Source organism: Bos javanicus, chromosome 29 (genome assembly GCF_032452875.1).
Source record: "Bos javanicus breed banteng chromosome 29, ARS-OSU_banteng_1.0, whole genome shotgun sequence".
Lineage (NCBI taxonomy): Eukaryota > Metazoa > Chordata > Mammalia > Artiodactyla > Bovidae > Bos > Bos javanicus.
In genome coordinates, this window is record NC_083896.1 from 39,820,382 (window position 1) to 39,846,541 (window position 26,160).

The following is a 26,160-nucleotide window of genomic DNA, read 5'->3' on the forward strand; positions in this document are numbered from 1 at the left end:
CTTTTAAAAATTCTGCTAGGCTTGTCATAGCTTTTCTTCAAACAAGCAAGCATCTTTTAATTTCATGGCTGCAGTCATCATCTGCAATGATTTTGGAGCCCCCAAAAATAAAGTCTCTCACTGTTTCCATTGTTTCCCCATCTATTTGCCATGAAGTGATGGGACCAAATGCCATAATCTTCATTTTCTGAATGTGGAGTTTAAGCCAGATGTTTCACTCTCCTCTTTCACTTTCATCAAAAGGCTCTTTAGTTTCTCTTCATGTTCTGCCATGAGAATGGTGACTTCTGCATATTTGAAGCTACTGATATTTCTACCAGCAAATGTGATTCCAGCTTGTGCTTCATCCACTTGGTCATTTCGCATGATGTACTCTGCATATAATTTAAATAAGCAGGGTGACAATATACAGCCTTTACATACTCCTTTCCTGATTTGGAACCAATCTGCTGTTCCATGTTCAGTTATAACTGTTGCTTCTTGACCGGCATACAGATTTCTCAGAAGGCAGATAAGATGGTCTGGTATTCCAATCTCAGTAAGTTTTCCACAGTTTGTTGTGATCTACACTGTCAAAACCTTTTGCATGGTCAATAAAGCAGAAGTAGGTATATTTCTGGAATTCTCTTGCTTTATCTATGATCCAACAGACGATGTCAATTTGATCTCTGGTTCCTCTGCCTTTCCTAAATCCAGCTTGAACATATGTAAATTCACGGTTCACGTACTGTTGAAGACTTGATTGGAGAAATTACTTTGGTAGCATGTGAGATGAGTGCAACTGTGTGGTAGTTGAACATTCTTTGAAATCGCCTTTCTTTGGAATTGCAATGAAAACGACCTTTCCAGTCCTGTGGCCACTGCTGAGTTTTCCAAATTTGCTAGAGTATTAAGTGCAGCAGTTTAACAGCATCATCTTTTAGGATTTGAAATAGCTCAACTGCAATTCCATCACCTCCACTAGCTTTACTCGTAGTGATGCTTCTTAAGGCTCTCTTGACTTCACATTTCAGGATGTCCAGCTCTAAGTGAGTGATCACACCATCGTGGTTATCTGGGTCATTAATATCCTTTTTGTGTAGTTCTTCTATATATTCTTTCAACCTCTTCTTAATATATTCTGCTTCTCTTAGGTCCATGCCATTTCTGTCTTTTATTTGGCCCATCGTTGCATGAAATGATCCTTCCCTACCTCTAATTTTCTTGAACAGATCTCTGGTCTTTCCCATTCTATTTTTTCTTCTATATCTTTGCACTCATCACTTAGGAAGGCTTTTTTAAAACCTCTTCTTGCTATCTTTGGAACTCTGCATTCAGATTGGTATGTGTTTCTTTTCTCTTTTGCCTTTTGTGTCTCTTCTTTTCTAAGTTATTTCTAAGGCATCCTCAGACAACCATTTTGCCTTTTTTCATTTTATTTTCTTAGGGATGGTCTTGATGAGGTATGTATAGATCAAAAAACGAAGATAATTGCATCCAGTTCCATTATTTCATGGCAAATACATGGAGAAACAATGAAAACAGTGACAGACTTTATTTCCCTGGGCTCCAAAATCACTGAAGATAGTGACTGCAGCTGTGGGGGGGGGGGGGGGCGAGGGGGAAGGACACTTGGTCCTTGGAAGAAAATCTATGAAAAACCTTGACAGTATACTAAAAAAAAAAAGAGACATTACTTTACCAGCAAAGGTCTGTATAGTCAAAGCTATGGTTTTTCCAGAAGTCATGAGCAGATGTGAGAGTTGGACCATAAAGAAACTTGAGCACCAAAGAATTGATGCTTTTGGACCGTGTGTTGGACAAGACTCTTGAGAGTCCCTTGGACTGCAAGGAGACCCAACCAGTACATCCTAAAGGAAATCAGTCCTGAATATTCATTAGAAGGACTGATGCTGAAGCTGAACCTCCATTACTTTGGCCAATTGATGGGTAGAACTGACTCATTATAAAAGACTCCGATGCTGGGAAAGATTAAAGGCAGGAGACAAAGGTGAAGACGGAAGACGAAATTGTTGGGTAGCATCATCAACTTGATTAACATGAGTTTGAACAATCTCTGGGAGTTGGTGATGGACAGGGAAACCTGTCATGCTGCACCCCATGATATAGCAAAGAGTTGGACATGACTGAGAGACTGAACTGAACTGATGTACAGAGGACAATCAGGGAGCAGGCAGAATTCTTTAAGGAAGAAGGAAGGAACAATTACTGGATAGCTGACAATTTTGGGTCAGCAGGCCATTTCAAGCTGGAGAAGCTCTAGGGAAGCAATTCTATGCCAGGTGGAGAGAATGGTAAAAGAAAGTCAGGGTGGCTGTGCTGGGATTTCCCAGATGACTAGATCCCACTTCTATTAAACTTTATCAATGGTCAATATTGTTAGGTGATTGGAAACATGAGTTTTGTTTTTAAGTGGTAGAGCAATATTCAATGGAAGGACTGATGATGAAGATGAAGCTCCAATGATTTCAAGACCCAGCTCTTTGGAAGAGACCTTGATGCTGGGAAAGATTGTGGGCAGAAGAAGAGGGAATAAAAGGATGAGATTGTGAGATGGCATCACCTACTAAAATGACATGAATTTGAGGAAACTAGACGAAATAGTGAAAGACAAGGAAGCTTGTTTTGTTGCCGAACATGTAATCACAAAGAATCAGACATGACTTAGCAACTGAATGATACCAATGAGGACACAGGGCCCAGTGAAGGCTCTGGTCCTGGTTGGAGTGGAGAAAGACTTAGTTGGAAGGGGAGGCTTTCCATCCTCTGGTGCAGGTCCTTGAATCAAAGGCAAGGAGCACAAGATTTTGAATGTGTTACCAAGTATTGTTTTCTAAAAACAAAATCTCTTTTCTACAGGAAAGAGAGCTTTGACTGAGTTTGTTCTCTAGATTTTACTGAGGGATGTCAAAGGAATCAGGAGTGGGGTGAGTCTGCAAAAACCAGGTGACCAGATTCTGCAGGGTGAAGCTTGTGGTAGACATTCTGCACTAGGTGGAAAACGAATCCAGAAAAAGTGTCCCTTCTGGAGTGTACATGCCAATCTATCGCATTGTTTCAGCAGATCACTTCAATGTTGTTTTGGGGCAAGCTAGAAATGGATGGGTGGTTTGCTTTTGTCAATTCCCGTGGATAGTTAGATGACTAAATGTTTGGTTACTTCATTGCATGGTTGGAATCATGCTTGGGAAAGAAAACTAGATCAAGTCCACATATATTTGGTCGTTAAACAGCAAGCATAGGAAGGATTCTAAGGCAACTGTAGGTAATTTAAACATGAGGGGCCAAATGGGGACAGTTTCATTTAACAGGCTGAGATTGGACTGTACAGGTTGCCATAGTTGTTGCTATGACAAGAAGCCATCACAGCTACTTGTTGCTATGCTGGAGATGTGGGAAACGGAAAAGAGACCAAAAGCCTTACAACTCTCCTTGCAGGCTAGAAGTAGTTGACAAGGAAAGGCTTACTGGCAAGGCTGGGAAGAGAGCAATCTGAGCCAGTAATCATTAGCTTTTGTTGGGGCCCAGAAAACAGAAGCATCAGCTCAGTCAGAGTTCTGGGTCAGGGTTTAGAGACTGATTCAAGCCAGGTCATTTGGCTTGAATCAATATTTAGCCTAGGGGATGACAACCATAACCGCTAAACAGATTTCCTTCTCCCCAGGTGACAGAATAATTCATATTTGTTCCAGACTCAGGAACCCAGTAAGCCCTCTCAGGGCCACCTGTTCTTAGCGGGCACACATGCATCTAGAGGTGGAATTATCATCATCGTGCCCATTGACCAGATGAGAATACTGAGGTTAAGGTACTTGATCAAGGTCACACAGCTAAGCACGTGAAAAGCCACAGACCCAGGGTAACAGACCTCAAATTGTGTGTTTTTGTTCCACACCCACTGGGAGTGGTGGGTGGTGATCTGGCAACAATGCTTAGGCAGAAGCAAGCAGTATTCAGGCTTAAATTGAAGTAAGTAAGGAAAACCAGTAGAACATTCAGCTATGACCTAAATCAAATCCCTTGTGATTATATAGTGGAGATAAAAAATAGATTCAAGGGATTAGGTCTGGAAGCCTGAAGAAATATGGATGGAGGTTTGTAACATTGTATGGGAGGTGGTCACAAAAACCATCCCAAAGAAAAACAAATGTGAGAAGGAAAAGGGGTTGCCTGAGGAGGCCTTAAAAACAGCTGAGAAAATAAGAGAAGTGAAAGGCAAAGGAGAAAGGGAAAGATATAGCAATAGAATGTGGACTTCCAGAGAATAGCAAGGGGATATAAGAAAGTCTTCATAAGTGAACACTGCAAGAATTAGAGGAAAACAATAGAATTGTAAAGAGTATAAATCGCTTCAGGAAAATTGGAGCTACAAGAGGAACACTTCATGCAAGGATGGGCACAATAAAGGACAAAAAACTCAAAGACCTAACAGAAGCAGATGAGATTAAGAAGAGGTGGCAAGAACGCACAGAAGAACTGTACAAAAACGGTCATAAAGACTGGGATAGTGATGATGCTTGGGTCACTCATGTAAAGCTCGATATACTGGAGTATGAAGTCAAGTCGGCCTTAGGAAGCATCACTAGAAACAATGATAGAAAAGGTAATGGAATTCCAGCTGAGCTATTTAAAAACCCTAAAGAATGAGGCTGTAAAAGTGCTGCATTCAGTATGTCATCAAATTTGGAAAATTCATCAGTGGCCACAGTGCTGGCAAATGTCAGTTTTCATTCCAATCCAAAAGAAAGGCAATTCCAAAGAATGTTCAACCTATCATGCAATAGAGCTCATCTCACTTGATAGCAAGGTAATGCTCAAAATCCTATAAGCTAAGCTTCAACACTACAGGAACTGAGAACTTCCAGATGTACAAACTGGTTTGAGGAACCAGAGATCAAATTGCCAACATCCATTGGATCATAGAGAAAGCAAGGGAATCCCAGAAAACATTTCCATCTGCTTCACTGACTATGCTAAAGCCTTTCACTGTGTGAACAACAACAAATTGTGGAAAATTCTTAAGGAAATGGGAGTACCAGATCACCTTACATGTCTCCTGAGAAGTCTGTATGTAGCTCAAAAAGCAGCACTTAGAATCAGGCACAGAACAACTGAAAGATTTAAAACTGGGAAAGAAGTGTGACAAGATGTACATTCCCACTCTGGTTATTTAATTTCTATATAGGATACATCATTCAATATGCTGGACAACATAAATCCCAAGCTGGAATAAAGATTTCTGGGAGAAATATCAACATCCACAGAAATGAAGATGACATTGCCCAAATAGCAGAAAGCAAAGAAGAACTAAAGAGCCTCTTGATGAGGAGACTAGATGCAAAAACTGGCTTAAAACTCAACATTCAAACAACTATTCACAAAAATATACTCAACATTCATGGCATCCGATCCCCACCACATCATGGCATATAGATGAGGGAAAAGTGGAAACAGTGGCAGATTTTATTTTCCTGGGCTCCAAAACACTATGGACCTTGACTGCAGCCACAAAATTAAAAGACACTTGCTCCTTGGAAGAAAGATAGGCTATGAAAAACCTGCACAGTGTATTATAAAGCAGAAACTCACTTTGCTACAGAGGTCTCTAGTGTCAAAGCTATGATTTTCCCAGTAATCATATACAGATGTGCAATCTGGACCATAAGAAAGGGTGAATGCCAAAGAATTGAGCTTTTGAACTGTGATCCTTATGAAGATTCTTGAGAGTCCCTTATACAACAAGGAGATCAAACCAGTCAATCTGAAAGGAAATCAACCTGTGACCCCTGCTGACTCAGCTGAGGCATCTATTGAGGCCCTCCGGGTGGAAAGAACGAATGCTGTCACTTCAAAAGTGCCTGACCATGGCAGCTCCAAGCAAATAGTTTGTAGCTCCACCCCTGGAGGAAGCTCAGAAAGGCTGAAGGCTTTGTGTAACCTGGGTCCGCTGATACATGTGTTGCATTCTCCCCAGCAGCACTGGAGGCAAGGAAGGGGCATTCTGGGCCCTGGAGGAGGGGGATGGCTCAGGGATCAACTGTGGCCACCACTTACCAAGTGGGACTATAAAGGACAGAGCAGGCATATGTGGCAGAGAGCTGGTGACTGGGGTGTGGGAACAAGAGGGAACCAGCTCTGCATGAAGTACCTCACCCAAAATCCCCTGGAGGAGAAGCCCAGTGATAAGATCATCTGAGATGGGACAAAGAGAGTCTATTTCATTATCCCTTATAATTCCTCTGAATGAGGAGGTGGTGGAGTTGGTGGGTCATCACAAACTCTTCCATGGTCTAGACCATCTGCCAGTCGCTATCCTTGGGGCTGCCTCTCCCCAGCTTCAGTCATGTAGTTCTGGAGGAAATTGACAATCATCTGTACTTCTGAGTCAGGGCCAAAGACCATGTAAGCCAGTCATAAGACCCCATGGCCCTGCCAGGATGGCTGATATAGGGTTATACATGTGATCTGAGGTAGGTCATTCAGAGAACATCCTTGAACTTTGATGTCTGCAATCTTCTTTCCTTATAGGTGATGCCTTCAGGATTAAAAACCCTAGGGCAGGTAGCTTGAACTCCCTCACTAGGTGTATAAGCCTTATGGAAAAAAGTTGCCAGGCTAAGACCATCAAAGTAGACTGAAGGGAAAGAGTGAAGGTGAGAGAGAATTGATGACTTCTGATTTCTTGGATCTAGTCACTGAGATCTTTGTATTTGCTCTGATTCTTGTGTCCTGGATTCCCAGAATCATTTCAATGAGTCTCTGTTTTCCTTGAAGCCAGTTGGAGTAGGGCTCCTCTCAATTTTGATTCAGACTTGGTTCTAGATCCTTCACTCCCAGACACAAACAGAGGCAACCATTTGTTTCAGCACCATTAAGAGTGAAATCCTTTATTCTTTACTGAGAATAGGGTGTACAGACCACCAAATACAGTTCACCAGCATCCTAGGCAAGAGTGCCCAAAGTGTGAGTTAGGGTGTGTTAGGAACAGCCTTACTGATTCCTGAGCCACTCTAAGCATTTACACTGCCCGTGCCAGGCCAATCCTGTCATTTCCTCGATCAAAGACTGAGAAATACCGCCTCAGGAAGACGTCACCCAGGAGCCAGGTCTCTATAGGTGAACTGAATCGGTGCTCTTTAAAGGCGGTATAGCAGCGGCCTCTAGAATCCTGGGGGAGTCAGAGACACACACCAGTCAGCATGAGCCCTTACCAGTAACTCCCCCCAATATCCAAACCCAGCATAATTCTTTGTTTTATTTCCCTCTTTTGGTAAGTATCAAGGGGTTTTCTCAGCAGCAGGGGATGTGAGAGTTCATCCAAAAGCAAAGAGGGCCAAGACATGAGGTTGCCATGAGGAAGGGTGTGGTGAGTGGAGGACTGGGAGTTGGGGAAACACAGGAATGAAAAACAACAAAGTCCTACTGTAGAGCGTAAGGAACTATATTCAATATTCAGTGATAAACCACATGAAAAAGAGTAAGAAAAAAAATTTTTATGTGTATAATGAGTCACACTGCTGTGCGGCAGAACTTAATGCAACACTGAAGAGTAGCCACACTTCAAATAATTTTTTTAGAAAAGAACAAGTGTGTCCATAGTTCCCCTCACTCCCTGTTTCTTTTCTTCTGATTCCTGCTCCTTTTTTTCTCTGCAGAGAATGCTGGTTCTCCTTCTGCCTCCCCACAATACAGACTTTATTTAAAAATGTTTTTTGTAGTGGAGTATAGCTGATTAACAATATTCTGAGTTTCAGGTGGACAGTAAAGGGACTCAACCATATGTATCCAGGTATCCTGGTCCCAAGGACACCCCTCCCATCCAGGCTGTCATATAACTGAGCGGAGTTCCCTGTGCTACAAAGTAACTCGTTGTTGATTATCCATCTTAAATAGATGGATAATCTATTTAAGATTAAATAGAACGTGCCCACAACACATTCTTGAAGACTTAACTCAGGAAATCTGAGAAGCCTCCTTTGGCCCACACTCACCCTCTTTGGCCACTCCAGGCTTGGGTGGGTAACCTACTCTGGTTCCCCATCCCCACTGGTCAGTCTGTAGCCCTCATCACCCCAAGTAAGTCCCCAGTGCCGAAGTGCAGACCACCTAGAGATGCCATTTGCATAGAACCCAATGCAGTTTTGCCTAGAACCAAGCAACCCTCCAGATGGCTCGATGAGTTTGTGGTTTTAGAATTCCTGAAATTCCCTCTCTTCCTCAAAGCCTTCTTTGAGCCCATCAGCCTGCTCTGAACTCTCGCAGGGAGCTGACATGAAGCCTCCACCCTGTGCCAGGGCTGAGCAGTCACTGTGCACCCTTTATTCACCTTACTATCCAACATCACACAGAGGGGTCGGGTACCCCAACTCACAAAGGAGGCACCTGGCTGGAGCAATGGGAAGATGCAGTCGAGAATTAGGCTGACCATGTAATTTATCATCCAAACCAGGAAAACTTTGAGAAAGGAACGGAGACTGTTAACTTATGCTAGGACATCACACTGGGACTGTCCCCAGCCATTCTCCTTGTAACATGGCCTATTTCAGGGACTGCTAGAGCTGAATTTCATGTTCATGCACCTACGGGTTCAGATTGAATTGAAGTTCTTTGAGCACTGAGTACCTTAGTGTTCCCCTCTCCTTGTGACTCCCACCATGCCATATGGTGTGGCATCTCCACATTTATTTCAGGAAGATCAGTGTCCCACACAGCCCTTACATCTGAAGTAATTGGTTTTGTGGGAAGCACTGGCCCAGCCACAGGGCTCAGCAGCATCTGCAATGGTGCGACATGGCCTCCAGAGGGCGCTCTCCTCCCAGCAGCAGCCCTGGGGTTCCTGCAAGCTCCAGTTTGAGAACCAACCCTTAGTATTGTCCCCTCACCTTGTGGATGTAGGCTCGAGCTGGCAGTCGGTAGTTGATGCCGTTGATGGTGAAGATAATAGAGGGCAGTGTATTGACCGCAGAACATGAAACAAAGTACTGTTAGAGAGAGAGGGTGAGAGGTTGGCCCTGGAGATCCTTGTTGTGTGTGGAGACTGGGAGTGACCCTGGGGCATGACCCTTCACCTGAGGACCCAGTGGCCTGGCACGGATGAGCTTCCAGATGTTATTGACCAGTGTACTTGGGCCTACGATATCTGATGTCCCAGTGTCCACAAGGGCCTTGCAGCCATCAGAACAAGCAATAACCTTTCTTTTCATGGTGATGCTGAGAGACAATGGAAGAAAGTGGGCATCAAGGTCACTCTGAGTCTCTCCAGAATTGCCCCCTTCCCAACTGTCTCCTAAACAGCCCTTCGTCTCTTGCCCTCTTTTCCTTTACTCTAGACACAGCACGTTTCTTGACATCCTCGGATGCAGTACTTGAATACACCAGGATCGTTTGTACCTTGACACAAGCTGGTCTTCCTTTCTAGAAGACTCCACTCCCCTTTAACTAGCAAATTTCTTCTCATCTTCCAGATTCCACCTTAATTGTACTGTTTTCGGGAAGCCTTTCCCCAGTGTTTATCAGTTTCCTGTCTTGGTCATTCTCTGTAGACCCTTCCTCATGTCTGCTCCTGCTGCTGTTAATTCACTTCAGTCATGTTCAACTCTGTGGGACCTCTTAGAGGGCAGCCCACCAGGCTCTGCCATCTCTGGGATTGTCCAGGCAAGAGTACTGGAGTGAGTTGCCATTGCCTTCTCCTCCTCATGTCTAGCATATACCAAAGTCACAATTCACTATTTAAGTGAGTCACTTCATGTACATCTGCCTTCTTAGATGTGAGGGCGAGTTTTATTCTCCTTGCCTCCCTAAAATGCCTGGCACACAGTGGATGCCCAATGCTTGTCTGTTCAATAAGTGAATGAAGACTGAGAAAATAATAAGAAACATTCAGAGAGCTGTATCTCATGGGGAACAAATAACGGGTCACACACAGAGTGAAGATGGAGATTCACAGGGGCAGCAGAGTCTCATAGTGGTGGGAGAGGGGCTCCTCTGGGAGAGGGTGTCTCCCAGCACTGCTCCTACAACCAGCTCAGACCCTCAGACCCTGGCCAGGAAATACGTGACTAGCCCACAGAAACTCCAAAGGACAGGTCAGCTTTTGTGAGGGTATCACAAAGAATCCTATCAATTATGCCCCTTGTCCTCAGGTCACTCCCGGATCCCACCTTCCTGATTCTCTGTTATAGCCCCTGTCCCACTGTGTGCCCAAGAACGTGGGGTGTCCTTTTTATTAGTTGCTTTCACGTCTTAAGACTGCAGCCAACCTCTCTCCATTTCTCGGTAGCTGCTCCCTAATAAGACCAGTTCTCCCCATTTTCTCAGGGCTGTCCCTGTTTTTAAAATGACATTTATCTGTACTGAGAACTTCCTATGTCCTAGGTAGCCCTGAGCAGTTGGTCATCTTATCATAACTCTGTTCAAGCTGAAGAAATCCTCCCTGATCCTCTGTTCACCACACTGTAGAGTCCTCTAACCATGCTCCCCACCTCAAAGGGCAGTGGGTGCAGCCCTCTCCCAGCTGCACAGACCTCTCTTGACCCTTTTAGGACACTTGTCAGAGCCTTGCTCAGAAGGCCGGTGGATTATGAACCCATGGGTTGTTTGTGTATGTATGTGCTTGTGTGTTTGTCTGTATGTGTGTTTGTATGTGTCTCTGAGTGTGCTTGTGTGTCTCTGACTAGCTATGCATGTTTTTATGTGTCTCTGTGTAGGTTTATATGTGTCTGCTTGTGTCTTTCCATGTGTCTGTGTGTCTGTCTCTGTCTTTGTGGGTGGTGTATATGTCTGTGTGACTGTGTCTGAGAATGTATTTGTGTGTGTCTGCCTGTGTCCATGTACAGTAGTGGGAGCATCACTTGGGCTGACCCTCAGAGGGAGAGGCTTACCGGTCCATGTGTACAAACCAGTCACCCACTTGGATCAATGGTACCCAGTTGAGCTCCCCCTTGTAGTAGCGGTGGTCCACCCCACCAAACATCACCACACTGCCCTCCTGCTTGTCTCTGTAGAGAGAAGAGAGGGGAGAATCCTTGGAGGACAGGAACAGCAGCACTGTCTAAGAGCTGTGCTTGTCCACCCATCAAAGCCCTAATAAGGTCCCCATGTACAGATGCAGAAATAGTGTCTAGGAGAGACTGAGATCCAGACTGAGGTCTGTTACTGGCTAGTGAGTGGCACAGAGGAGGTTAGAAGCTGACACTTGGCTGGGCTCCACCCACTATGTCTTCTGAAGACACCCTGGACCTCCAGCGACCTGAGTGCTCAGACACCCTCAGAGGACACGGTGCTGAAGTGTTTTGGCTTTCCCCTTGTCCACCTTGTCATTTTTCAGGGAAATCAAGGCCTGGGAGTTCTAAGGATGTGGGATCAGGTCACCCAGAGTTGGCTCCACTGGCCTGTGACCTCTATTGTCCAAAGGGCCCCACACTCAGAAGGGACCCAACCTCTGTTCTCCCTCTCTTGAAATGCCTAATATTTCTTGAACAAGGGGTCCCACACTTTTGTGTCCCACAGTTTCATTTCTCACTGGCTCCTACAAATTGGGTAGCTGGTCCTGGGCTCCCAGTGAAATGCTAACGAGGAAGGAAAGATATCCACCATCCTTCTCCTTCCTTCCTTATCAAATTCATAGGCAAATCCTAATGCCTTTCCTTCAACTTATTTCCTGTTGCCTTCCATTAGCCTTCCTCCTCACTCACCCCCCTAGACCAAGTTACTGGTCTTGAGCCCAGGAGTAGGGTTGTGTTCCAATGAAATTTTATTTATAAAAGCCAGTAGTGAAGCCAGGGGGCCATAGTTATCCTGGGTTAGATTATCTCTCAGGATACTTCTTTAGCAAGTGTTTTATAATTTTCGTGCAACTGAAAGCATCTTACAGCTAAGTTAGAGAAAGGGATTGTCCATCTCAGACTTACTTGCTCAAGTAGAAGGCAAAAACAGGCTCAGAAATGGCACCTTCGTTCTTCAGCTTGTCAAAGATGGGGAAGGCTCCAGAGAAGGTTTTGTTGGGGTAGCTCAAGCCCAAGATGCCATCAAAAGGTATGCCCTTAAACCCAGAGTCTTTCAGGCATAGACCGAATGGCTGGTCAGTACTTACAAGGTCCCCAATCTGTGGGAGAGAAGAGTGTTCCCACTTACAGATACATGAAGTGGAGCCAGGACTGGGCTGGGGTGCATTGCCATGAGATCCTCAGAGAAGAATTGAGGCTGGGCTCTGTCTTTGGTGGCCCACAGGTGGTTAGATGAAGCTGGGAGGGAAATCTGGGTTCCACTTGAGAGATGCTGTGAATTTTAAAACATCTGCCCCTCTGAAAAACACCACCTAGGTGAGTCAAATTGGCCTTGTGGCTTCTGTCCAGGTGGGGCAACCAAGAGTCAGGCCAGGTCCCATTGGTGACACCTTAGGGACAAAGCAATTGAGAGCAAGATAGCCTTCTCTTTGGCATCACTGTGACCTAAGGACAGAAATGGACTTCATTCTCTGTAATGTACTGAGGATTCTGCATCTGTCCAGGAAGACAGAAGCCAAAAACACAACTTGCTTGCAGGGTTCTATGAAATTACTGTCTGGGGAATTCACTTTTTGTGATATGTGTGTATTTGTGTGGGTGTGTATGAGAGAGAAAGAGAGAGAGGGAAACTACTAAAGTATTTTTGGGGAGACAGGCCATAGGTTTACTAGACTCTCAAGGGTCGTCTAGAGTGAGAACTCATTTATCAGGCCCCTTGACTTCTCAGGCCTCCAGTGTACCACTATGGATACCATAAGCCCTTGACTGCCCCCAGGGTCCCCAGATCAGTTTTATCCGGTCCCCAAATGCCCCACAGCAACTTCAGTCCTGAAAAGCCAGCCTAACTCCACCACTTACCACATGTGTGCCCTCAGCAAGGCCCTTTCTGTCTGCACCTCAGTTTCCTCATATGTCTCATGAGCTAATCAGAGTAACTGCTGTGTGGGGTTGCTTCATGATTAAACAAGTTATCACCTGAAAGTGCCTGGAATAGTCTGCGAATATAAAAGTGGGTGCTTTTATCCCTTCTTCTCGCTCCCAGCAAAATGACCCTTGAACTGCTCATGGGCAGAGGAGCTTCAAGTCCACACCTCAAACCACTCTCTGGATTAGATAATTTGTTTGCTCATGTGTCACCACAGGCACTGCCTACCCAGAGACATATCCTGTGGATAAGATGGCCATTATCTATGGGAGTTAGGCTAGGAAGGGTCCTGCCAGATGGTCCTGCATCTGTTTTGCAAGCAGTGGTCACTCCATAGCCAGTTCTGACTCAGCATTTGTTACACTGTTACCCGAACTGTGTCATGAACAACAACTCCTTTCATTCTCCCAGATCCATAGGTGATCCTGAAGGTCTTATTGGTAGGCCGGAAGGTGGAAGACTGATGATGTCTGAACCTAACGTGTGCAGCTGCAGACACAAGAGATGAGTGTCATCAGGTGCCAAGGGTGGAAACAGGGTGGCAGGGCAAGTGAAGGATGGTCCGGGTACAGGGTGTCTGTACTCACCACAGGATGAGCTGTTGCAAAAGATGGAGGCCACCCACAAGTCAGATGAGCCTGTGTCAAAGATAACCTGGAATTCCTGAGGGGGTGTCCCAATGGTGATGTTACCCACGTAGAACAACTACAGGGAGAAGGAGGGAGTGGGTTAGTGCAGAACTGGCTACCCTCTATTGCCAAACTGATGCCTCCCTCTGGGTGTCACATATCTCTTGAGATCACTTTCTAACCACCGTGCAGCTCACAGACTTTGGTCACAGATGTATCTGCATTTGATATAGTTTTCCTGTGCTACATTGTATGCAGGATATTGACTCTATGAACAGGCATTGAAGTGGTACCTCCTGCATGGAAAGCCCAGAGGCATAACCACTTGGCCTCCAGGACCACTGGAAACTCAGGGAAGTCCTGGTGCCTTCATTTGAGAAGCTCTGTGGTCTCTTCAAACCCAGCCTTAGCACCTGCTTCTCCAGGAGGTCCTTCTTGATCAACCCCAGCCACTCCTTCTAAACTCAGACCACATCCGATCAACAGCACACAGTTGACGCTTTCATTTGACATGTATTTACTCTTTGCCTATCTCTCAGGCTGCTGCTACTGCTGCTGCTAAGTCGCTTCAGTCGTGTCCGACTCTGTGCAACTCCATAGACGGCAGCCCACCAGGCTTCCCATCCATGGGACTCTCCAGGCAAGAACACTGGAGTGGGTTGCCATTTCCTCTCCAATGCATGTAAGTGAAAAGTCAAAGTGAAGTCGTTCAGTCGTGTCCAACTATAGCGACCCCATGGACTGCAGCCTACCAGGCTCCTCTGTCCATGGGATTTTCAGGAAAAAGTACTGGAGTAGGGTGCCATTGCCTTCTCCGATCTCTCAGGCTAGCATGGGCATTTTTGAAGACATCTTGAAGACAAAACAAGCCCTTTTTCTAATCTAAAAACAGGAACCGCAATGATTCTTATGGCCATACTCAGAATGCAGGTTCAGTAACTTTTTACTGCTGTCGTTCTTGCATCTGTGGCAACTGAATTCCTCTACCTGGGGATTCAAAATTGCTTTGCAGTTGGTTCTACCTTTTGATAAGTGATGGTTCACTCTTTATCTATAACTCAGTGGCTCATTTAGTTCGGAAGAAACAATCGCCCTCAAACTAATGACACATCTTTGACACACAAATGGATGTTTACCTGCCACATGGTAATTGCCGGGCCCAGTCACAAAGACCAACAGTTGAGGATGACAGTGCCTTCTCCTCTGGGTGGGGTCCCTGTTTTCCAGTGTCTGTGCCTCTTGCAGGAACCCCAACCCCAACATCCCACGTGGCACCTCCAGATGAGCCTCACTGCTAGGCTAGAGCACCAGGGGGCGCAGTGGAGCACCATCCTCCCAAAATACTCACATCCCTGATGTTTCTCAGTGGGTGAGTTAGATTTGAGCCACGAAAAGAAATCTGGGGCAGTCTGTAAGCATGCTCCTTCAGGATATTGTTCAGCGTGTTTTTTCCACTGATAGCATTTCTCATTGTCTTCACTCTCCTTAGAGGTATTCTTTCACCAAGAATTCGACAAAGAAAACAAAGAAGATGCTACAATTAGCTGTCAGTTTTAAGGTATAACTGTCATTGTAATGGCCCTGTGTATTTTCTAATCATTTTTATGAGGCACATTATCAGAATTTTATGCATATACCATGGCAAAGACATAGATTTGAATACAGGTTCTGTTCTGCAATCTTGGGTAAGCCATTTGACCATGTGGTCTCTCACTCTCCCCTTTGGTAAAATGGTGGAATGTAACAATACAACCCCTACAAATAGAATATTTTGGCGATAACTGAAGTGATGGATATAAGGTACCTGATAAATAGGAAGTCTCAACAATGACAGCCATTAGCATTGCTGTTGCCATCTCACTCATTCCTTCTCATAGAACCTCAAGGAAGGAGGTAGAAGGGGCACTCTTATCCTCTTTTACAAGAGAGCAATTTGAAATGCAAGAGATTTCTGAGTTGACTGTGTTCACACTGCTCGTCCGATATAAAACAGTGTAAAACAGTGTATCTTTCTCCAAGTTGAAAGAGAATTGAAAGAAGAATCCAATATATAGGGATCAAATAAGGGAAATTCAGTGGCTTGAGAAGGAAATAAGAGTCAAATGAAAAATTAAAAGAAAACAACACAAAGAGAAATACACTCCCAGTGACTTCCAAAGAGGTGGAGAGATAAATGACAGTGATACAGAGATGCAGACATAGGCATATACACACTGATGTAGACAGGGAAAAAGAGGGCGTGTTGAATAAAATGTAGAAAAGTGCTATTCCACAGGACCACATCGACATCTGCATTGACTGTGCACTGAACAGTTGCAAGGAGTTGCATTTTCAATAGGTCATTACATGACTGGACCCCAAGATTTGTGCAACCCAAATCTGTACCAAGACCTTGGGATATACAGTTCCTATAGCAAGTTACCTATCAATAAGTAAGAGTTGAACTTTAAGACTCTTAGGGAAAGATTCCATTCCCTTCTAAACCTGATGGGTGGAAGAATGATCAGATGAAAAGAAAAATCTGAGAAAGGAGTATGATGTGACTTACAGTCCCCATACTTACTTGACTATGCACTCTGAGAAGGCCACCAGCCCGAGGAGCACAAGCCACTTCATGTGTATTTCCTGGCTCCAAGTACTCAGGGGAGTTTGGGTTCTTAGCATGTAGTGGTGACTAGAAGCCCCTAGTTATATATGCTCTGACTTACCCTAGTTTTCCCCTTTAGGCCACTGAAAGATCTGAAAAAAATTACAAAGCTCTTGATAAAATCTTTACCTTCATCAGTGTCCTTGGTGAATGGACTTTGAAACTTTTCAGAATACAGAGACTTGAACTGTAATCTCTTCCTTGAATCTTGGCTGGAAAATCAAACTGATCTGCATGGACATCTAAGAGGATGGAGAACCTTGCCTACTTGGAGAAAAAAAGGCTAAGAACATCATGAAAATGGATACTAGGGGCCATGCTTGACACACGTGGTTTCATGTCCTCTTCCTAGCCACTTCATGAGATATGCATTGCTGTCTTCATTGGAGAGGAGAGAGTGCTAGGAGTATAAGATGTCAAATAACAAAGTGAAGACTTCAGGGACAGCCCAGGGATATACAACTGGCTTTAGTAGTGGGTCTAATGGCAGACATCAGGGGCACTTATGATGCCAGTCTGTATCAAAGATTTAGGACAGAGCAATACTTCAATTGCATGGTTTCAATATTGGAAGAAATGTCATATGCATCCACAAGATATTTTATATCATCTAACAACTGTTGGAGAAGGAAATGGCAACCCACTCCAGTGTTCTTGCCTGGAGAATCCCAGGGACAGGGGAGCCTGGTGGGCTTCTGTCTATGGGGTCACACAGAGTCGGACACAACTGAAGTTACTTAGCAGCAACAACTGTACAAGGAAGAACTGTGTGCTAGGCTCTGGGTTAAAGGCTTCAAAGTCAAAGTTGATCAAGACAAAAGTAGTCTTTATCTTAAGAATGCTAGAAGTCTAATTCTCACAAACTCATGGCCCCAAGAGGCAGGAGATATGATACTAGGACTAGGTGGCCATGTTGAAATCTGGGCAGCACAGGCCTTACCACTGGGAGCAGCCTTTCCTCCACTTCACCCATGCTGGAAAGCAGGCCAGTTGGCCATGTTTTCAAAAGAATCAAAACTTTGGATATATGTGTACAATCTACTGATTTTAATGTTAGAAACTAATTTTTTTCCCCCAAAAAAAAGATTGGGAATGAAATCTCCACAGCAATGTTCCAGAATCAGCCTTCAGTCTCTGCAGGTTTTTGTTTCTGGCCTAGGGTTGGGAGTGCAGTGGAGACAGAGAGGAATTTAATTCATGTTAGTTGATTTTAAAAGAGACTGAATGCATACTAAATATGCTGATATTAGGAAAGATTGAAGGCATGAGGAGAAGCGGAAGACAGAGGATTAGATGGTTGAATGGCACCACCAAGTCGATGGACATGAGCTTAAGCAAGCTCCAGGAATTGGTGATGGATAGGGAAGCCTGGAATGCTGCAGTCTATGGCATTGCAAAGAGACGGACACAACTGAAGGACTGAACTGAAGTGAACAATGAGAACAAAGACTAATAAATCTAATTGCATCAAGTTGTTGACTAGCTATCTATAACAACACATTACTTAAGTGGCTTTAAAATTCAGACTTATGACTCTACATTCAGAGTGGAATATCTTCTAAGGAAAAACAAAAATATTGCCCATTAAAAACAAAACCAAAGAAAACCAAAAGAAAAAAAAGGAAAGAAATCTGACACTATATTCAACAATTATATTTCCTTGGTATCTCTAATTTTCTTGAAGAAATCTCTAGTCCTTCCCATTCTATTGTTTTCCTCTATTTCTTTGCATTGATCACTGAGGAAGGCTTTCTTATCTCTCCTTGCTATTCTTTGGAACTCTGCATTCAAATGGGTATATCTGTGCTTTTCTCCTTTGCTTTTTGCTTCCCTTCTTTTCACAGCTATCTGTAAGGCCTCCTCAGACAGCCATTTTCCTTTTTTGCATTTCTTTTCCTTGGGGGATGGTCTTGATTCCTGTCTCCTGTACAATGTCATGAACCTCCATCCATAGTTCATTCAGGCACTCTATTAGATCTAGTCCCTTAAATCTATTTCTCACTTCCTCTGTATAGTCATAAGGGATTTTTTTTAGGTCATACCTGAATGGTCTATTGCTTTTCTCCACTTTGTTCAATTTCAGTCTGAATTTGGCAATAAGATGTTCATGATCTGAGCCACTGTCAATTCCCAGTCTTGTTTTTGCTGACTGTATAGAGCTTCTCCATTTTTGGCTGAAAAGAATATAATCAATCTGATTTTGGTGTCCACCATCTGGTGATGTCCATGTGTAGAGTCTTCTCTTGTGTTGTTGGAATTGGGTGTTTGCTATGACCAGTGCATTCTCTTGGCAGAACTCTATTAGCCTTTGCCTTGCTTCATTCTGTACTCCAAGGCCAAATTTGTGTATTACTTCTGGTGTTTCTTGACTCCTATTTTGCATTCCAGTCCCCTATAATGAAAAGTACATCTTTTTTGGGTGTGAGTTCTAGAAGGTCTTGTAGGTCTTCATAGAACTGTTCAACTTCAGCCTTTTCAGTGTTACTGATCAGGACAAAGACATGGATTACCGTGATATTGAATGGTTTCCTTGGAAACAAACAGAGATCATACTGTCATTTTTGAGATTGCATCCAAGTACTGCATTTCAGAATCTTTTGTTGACTATGATGTCTACTCCATTTCTTCTAAGGGATTCCTGCCCACAGTTGTAGATATAATGGTCATCTGAGTTAAATTCACCCATTCCAGTCCATCTTAGTTCATTGATTCCTAGAATGTCTTTGTTCACTCTTGTCATCTCCTGTTTGACCACTTCCAATTTGCTTCTATTGATGGACCTAACAATCCAGGTTCCTATGCAATATTGCTCTCTACAGAATCTTGCTTCTATCATGAGTCCCACCCACAACTGGGTGTTGTCTTTGCTTTGACCCCATCCCTTCATTCTTTCTGGAGTTATTTCTCCACTGATCTCCAGTAGCATATTAGGCACCTACCGACCTGGGGAGTTCATCTTTCAGTGTCCTATCTTTTTGCCTTATCATACTGTTCATGGGTTCTCAAGGCAAGAATACTGAAGTGATTTGCCATTCCCATCTCCACTGGACCACATACTGTCAGACTTCTCCACCATGACCCGTCCATCTTGGGTGACTACACATGGCATGGCTTAGTTTCATTGAGTTAGAAAAGGCTGTGATCCATGTGACAGATTGGCTAGTTGTCTGTGAGTGTGGTTTCAGTCTGTCTGCCCTCTGATGCCCTCTTTCAGTGCCTACCATATTACTTGGGTTTCTCTTACCTTGAACGTGGGATATCTCTTCATGGCCGCTCCAGCAAAGTGCAGCCACTGCTCCTTACCTTGGAAGTAGGGTAGCACCTCTCAGCTGCCTCCCCTGATTTGGACGTGGGGTAGTTCCTCTCTGCCACGCTTCTGCGCTGCCGTTGCAGCCGCCATGCATCTGCACCACCATCACAGCTGAGGCGAGCAATAATTCAACAACTAACTGTTCCTCATATTGTTTCTGTTATTGTGACAGAATTGTATGTATGTTAACAGGTAAAAGCAAGACAATAATTAAAACTAATGTTCTGAAGTAAGCCTTTCAATGGCTAGAAAAAGAGGTTCACATATAATATATAGAATTTTATTTCAAACCTTGCTGTCTTAAATCTTAAACTGAAAGCATAAGTTTGTACCAACTGATTATATTCTTTTTTATTTTAATTTTTAAAGAAAATGTGTACTTCCTCCTCTGACCACTGTAAAGCACAGAAGCAGTGACAACTTGATAACAGTGACTATTCTGAGGTCTAATATCCAACTTCTAAATAGATATCCCATCAGATGATCTTAAAGAGACGGCTGATTTCAGGACTGGGTAAGGAAATGCTCAAAATAATGTTGGGAATCGTGAAGGACCAGAAAGCTGAGGGACTTCAAAGACCAATGGGGACTGGACAGAAAGTTTTTGAATCCAAATGAAAAGGCCAAACACCTACCAGTTTTTTGGGCAGAATGATGTTTCTGCTTCTCAACACACTGTTTATGTTTCTCATAGCTTTCCTGCCAAGAAGCAAATGTCTTCTGATTTCATGGCTGCAGGCACCATCCACAGTGGTTTTAGAGGCTAAGATGAATAAATCTCTCACTGCTTCCACCTTTTCTCCTTCTATTTGCCATGAAGGATGGGGCTGGATCACGTGATGTTTGTTTTTTAATATTTAATTTTAAGCTGGTCGAATGTGTCCAAATGTTAATAGGTAACATTTAATTTGTCACTGTGATAGATTGCTAGGGCACCAACTCACTGTTCTGAGCACTGAGAAAGGGAAATAATCATCAATATTTATGCTATTTTTGTTTCTATTAATCATAGGTTATGCAACTACCAACAGTTCCAGGAAAACAAGCTAGACTGTCCCTTCTGGGAGTGATGAGAGAGTGATGGGAAGCAGCTATAATAGAGATGAAGCCTCACTCACTGGCCTGCAGCTCACCTCCTGCTGTGGAGGTCTGGTTCCTAATAGGCCAAGGACTGGTACTGGTCCTGACCCACTGTGCTGGTATTGTGGACTCCTGCTCTAAAACCAATAGTGGGACATTCTGTAGGACAAACCACCCTGCTTCCTCCCCATTTCTGAACAAATAAATGGCATTAAAATTGGGAGAGGAGCACTTATTTAGTCCTAAAGGAGAACAACCAAGTGTAACATATGACTACATTCTTTCAATAAACTGTGAAAAGACATCTGCTTTTTGAGAATCAGGGAAATTTGCACATGGACTGGATATAAAATGTACATTTTATGGGGAACAAAAGAGCATTTTTTTCATATCCTATCATTCTACCACAAATACTCATTATGTACATTTGATGAAATGTTCATCTTGTCCCTAAAATACTTCAGGAAAAATGAATAAGGAGTAAAAGAGAGAATGAAATGATGGTCTGTCTTGATTTAAAAACAGATAGCTGCTATGCTATGCATAGGAAGTAGGGTCTTTGGGAGGTACCCAGGTTGACACGGGTTTTGATGGTGGTCCCTCATGATGGGATTAGCCTCTCCCTCTTTTTCTCTCTTATTCTCCCTCTTCTTCCTTCCCTTCAACCACCACATGTGAGAACATAGCAAGAAGAAAAAGACTGATGAAAGTCAAGAATGTCTCCACTGGGAACTCAATTGGCCACCACCTTGATGTTGCATGGTCTCCAGTCTATGACAACTTGTGGGACTAAGATGTTAGATTTGTAGTTATTGATGCCAAATGATAAAATATTGGGTTCATGACACTCTTCTTTCTTATATTTGTTATGTTTGAAATAGTTTTGCAGTAAGAAGTTTATAGAAAGTCCATTTTGAAGTTTCTGTCTTAGTGATACCATCATCTCAAATGAGTCTCTCTCAGGCTTGCTTTCCCTGGCCTATGCACTCTCACAAGCACAGACCTTCATACAAAAATTGCCTAGACCCTTCCCTCCATCAAAACAATAATTATAGTTACCAAAATGGAAAGGTGGGAGAGGGATAAATTGGGAGTTTGAGATTAATATATGTATACTACTTTATTTAATAGATAATCAACAAAGACCTACTGTACAGCACAGGAATTCTGCTCAATTGTCTGTAGTATCCTGTATGGAAAAAGAATCTAAGAAACAATAGGTACATGTGTATGTATAAGGGAATTAATTTCCCGTACAACTAATATTAATACAATGCTGTAAATCAAATACACTCCTATATAAATTAAAACCTGAAATTTTTTTTAATGCTTACATGTAGAGACCCATGGAGTTCTTTAGACTTGCAGGATTTCAGATATGATGCTGGAAAAGGCAGACTGGGTGCAGAAATCTAGACATTATCTGAGGTTGCATTTTACTGAGCTTTGGTGACTTTTGTTTCTAGTGTCACCTTTGATTTGTCTTTGGAGGATCTAATACAAGGGCTTGGAGACACCAGCTGGGTGTTAATTGAAGGACGAGGGGGAGGCGCTAGTGGGAGAGTGAAATGCCAGCTCCCTAGCCTTGGGTTGGGGCAAGTTTGAGGCACAACTTATATCCCAAGTTCCCTGTGAAAACAGGGTGTAGCTTCCTTCTCCATGACTTGCATGAAATCAGACACAGACTGGTTTCATCCTTTTTCATGTCCTGCTTCTCTTGAGACTTCACTGATTTCCCTGGGAGAATTTTTTTTTTTTTTTAACTTTGGCATCACTAGGTCTTCATTGTGGAGACGGCAATGGCACCACTCCAGTACTCTTGCCTGGAAAATCCCAGGAACAGAGGAGCCTGGAAGGCTGCAGTTCATGGGATCGCTGAGGGTCAGACAGGACTGAGTGACTTCACTTTCACTTTTAACTTTCATTCATTGGAGAAGGAAATGGCAACCCACTCCACTGTTCTTGCCTGGAGAATCCCAGGGACGGGGGAGCCTGGTGGGCTACCGTCTATGGGGTCACACAGAGTAGGACACGACTGAAGTGACTTAGCAGCAGCAGTAAGTCTTCATTGCTGCTCCGGAATTCTCTATTTTCAGCGAGCAGGGACTACTCTGTAATTGCAGTGCACTGGCTTTTCAGTCCTGTGCTTCTCTTGATGTAGATCACAGGCTCTAGGCCACTCAGGCTCAGTAGCTGTCGTCCACCAGCTTAGTTGCCCTGGGGCATTTGCAATCGTCCCAAACCAGGCCTCAAATGCATATCTTAAGCACTGGATCAAAAGGGAAAACACTCTGGAAAGAATTTGAAATAAATCATTTCACATGAAACTTGGCACCATGGCCTATATATGAAAAGACTGATACAGGATTGTCCATGCACCTCCTGAGATCAAGACTGGTTGAGGTTCCCCTCCCAAGGATTCCTACAGGATTTTGAAGCTGTCCTGCCATGTGGCTTTGTTCTTGCTCCAGTTTCTGAATCCCACACTAGATCACAGCTTCCAGAGGGCAGGGCTGTCACTTGACTCACTTGTAAGTATACGTCAGTAGATATTGTCTCATTCAGACCCTAATGTCAAGACATGGCTAACACAAAGATCAGTTATTTTATTATGAGTGTTAGGTTATAATTTCAACGACTGTAATCAAAACCTTAGTAACGTTATCTTAAATACAATACAATTTCAATTCTCTGTCATATAATGTTAGTGCAGATCTCTCCACAGAGATGAAGGCCCGCTTTTTTCTTGTCACATCTTCCACCTGTGCTACTTACCTTTGGTCTAACATGGCTGCTCCAGCTCCTGTCATTACATCTGCATTCCAGCTAGTGGGGCAGAAAATAATACTTCCATTTGGAAGTGACATATCACCTCTACTCAAATTCCCCTGGCCGAAGTATCTTCCATGGTCATGGCAAACCTGGGGTTGGTGGGCGCACAGAAGGGCAGGGGAATGTGATCCTACTGAATAACTTTCACGATGAGTAACAAGGGCCACCACCCTCCATTCATATCCCTGTATTCATTCTTCTTTGGTTCTCTGCACCCAGCTCTCAGTCTGTTTTGGCCTGCAGATATGGATATGGATGAGGTTATAAGAAAGGACATGGTCCAGGCTGTATAAATATGGAAAAAACAAGAATGGACGAAGATAAAAAAAGCATAAAAATTCAAAATCTAAAGGAAAGAATACTTATAATCATAATTTTGCACTTATACAATTTAGGTATAATGGTTGATGAATCAATTTATAAAATAAAAATTAGAGAAATGTAGAATATAAATATATTCACTAAACCCAACAAAATAACAAGGCTATATCATATTAAACACACAGTAGTATCAGGATTAAGTTTGGATGCACATTTTGTAAAACTAAAACAACTATAACTTTAGCAAGATAAACTTGATTTTTCCCTCCTACTGAAACAAAGCTGGAGGTGAGCCAGCCAGAGCTTGGGTGCTAACCATCTCCAAGGTTACATGATTGACCAATACAACTGCAGAAGTTCCAGCCATCACAACTAAAATCCAGGCAACAGTTAGGAAGTAGGTGGGGAAGGGAAGAGTCTCATCTCTCAGCTGAATCAGCTCCTTGAAAGCAGTCTTCCAAGAAATCCCTCTTACAGATCTTCTTGCATCTCTAAGTCACCAGTCATGACTAAGAGCACAGGTGGGTAGGAAGTTCAGTCCTGTAGCTACTGGGCTCATGGCTATATAACAAACTATTTTCAGTTTTGAAAGACAACCAGAGAATACATCATTTTGTAGGTAGCCTGCAGTGCTTGCCTTAAAGAACAACAACAACAAAAAAGAATGGGATAGCCTGAACAGCTGGGCAAAGTGTGGGAGCCAGGGGAAAGGAGCAGCAATGAGAAACAGCTAGATGGATCTGAACTGTGCTCCAGAAAATAGAGGCAAACTGGTCAGTAGAGATCTAAGGACTGAAGTGAGGATTACACATACCACATGACCCAATTTGGTTTGAAAACTGCTTTTCCAACTCAGGTCCCAAATCTCTCTCAATTCTTCAGCTTCTAAATACCTTGTCTTTGTTACCTCACATTCTGACCTACCTGTCTCACCTTCCTTATTTCTGTTCACATCACTTCTCCATCTAGTCCACCAGCATTACAAGTTCCAGTATTGAGAACTTAGCAACACTTTCTAGAAGTGTGTAGAAACACAATGACTATTTCTACTTTACTATTTGTTTGTCCTGATCAAGGTCTTTTGAAAAGACTGAAATGGCTGTAATTATGGAGATCTCATGTTTCCTCTAAAATCCCAACCAAGAATGTGACTTCCTTGGACCTGGAGGGGATGCGTTCACTTTTGGATCCACAGGTCTTAGCAGAACAGTAAGTCCCCTGTATATGAACAAGTTACATTTGAGAAGGGTGTTCAAAAATCCCAATTTCTTCATAAATCCAGCAAAGTTACTTAGGTAGCCAACTAAGACAATTGGCTATATATTACTGTAGTTTAATAGTTTTCTGATACTTTTCACACAAATAATACATAAAAAATGAACACAATAAAAGAAACATTTTTAATCTTGCTGTACCTGGAAAGGGCATGGCAACCCACTCCAGTATTCTTGTCTGGAGAATCCCCATGGCAAGAGGAGCCTGGCTGACTGCAGTCCATATGTTGAAAATTCAGACACAGCTGAGCAACTAAGCACACCTTTAAAAATAGAATAGTAGTACCATCTTCATTACCACTGCATTTATGCTTCCTTGCAGACAGCGTAGGCTTGAAATAAAAGTCCTGCACTATTGTACTCCATACAGTTCTGTACAGTAAAGTACACAAATGCACACCAACTTGTCTTAGATGTCACCACGACAACGTGTGTCAGATCTGTGAACTAACTGATGTGATGGCACATGCAAATGCACTTTTACATGTTTGAAAGTTTTCAACTTGAACATTTGTATGTAATAAACTTGCTACACAGGTTTTCAGTGAATGTATGTAGTGAAGGAACAAGAGAGGAGAGTAAGGAGCTGCCTGTTCTTTCCCTTTTTGCATGTATTATGGCCACTCTTAATAGGAATTTTATTGGGTGTAATTGAGGCCTGGTGTATGGGAACATGGCTGCAAGTGACGGAAGACCAGAATCCCAGGAGGTAGGACAAGAGCTGTGGTTGGTTGAAAAGATCCAAGAGTGCGAAATAGGAGGAAACAAGTTTTCACTGGTTTATGTGAAAGACTCGGCAAATATCATCTGGATTTGCGTTTAGTGATTGAGCTGTGGGTTAGAGGAGCAGTCCCTGTTGCCCAGGATGAGCAAGAGAAGAGAAGAGAGAGGAGACTGAAACGTGAAAATCAAACATGTATGTCTAGTATTGTCTATGTATGTCAAGTATGTCTAGTATTGAAGAGATGTAAGTCCTGTCAATTTATCTGCTCCCTCCTGAGAAGAATTAGAGTTGTAAAAGAGGGAAGGTCCACACTATGCTAGCACCTTATTCTTCTTCTGTCCAGTGAACATTGATTTCTAATGCCATTTCTTTATAAACAGAGGATGTACTTTGTATGATTGAACTCTTCTAAT

The 26,160-nt window shown here is 43.2% G+C and overlaps 1 protein-coding gene across 1 annotated transcript; it reads right to left on the reverse strand.

Annotated features, from left to right (window-relative positions):
* Positions 1-6,826: 6,826 nt before the first annotated feature.
* LOC133241718 (pregnancy-associated glycoprotein 1-like) lies at positions 6,827-23,385 on the reverse strand. Its single transcript, XM_061407643.1, has 9 exons — positions 23,372-23,385; positions 19,510-19,627; positions 13,518-13,635; positions 13,301-13,419; positions 11,910-12,103; positions 10,881-10,997; positions 9,069-9,210; positions 8,883-8,981; positions 6,827-7,168 (listed from the first exon to the last, which is right to left on the reverse strand). The coding sequence occupies exons 1-9, from the start codon at positions 23,383-23,385 to the stop codon at positions 7,019-7,021; spliced, it is 1,071 nt and encodes a 356-aa protein (XP_061263627.1). The 3' UTR covers positions 6,827-7,018.
* Positions 23,386-26,160: the final 2,775 nt, after the last annotated feature.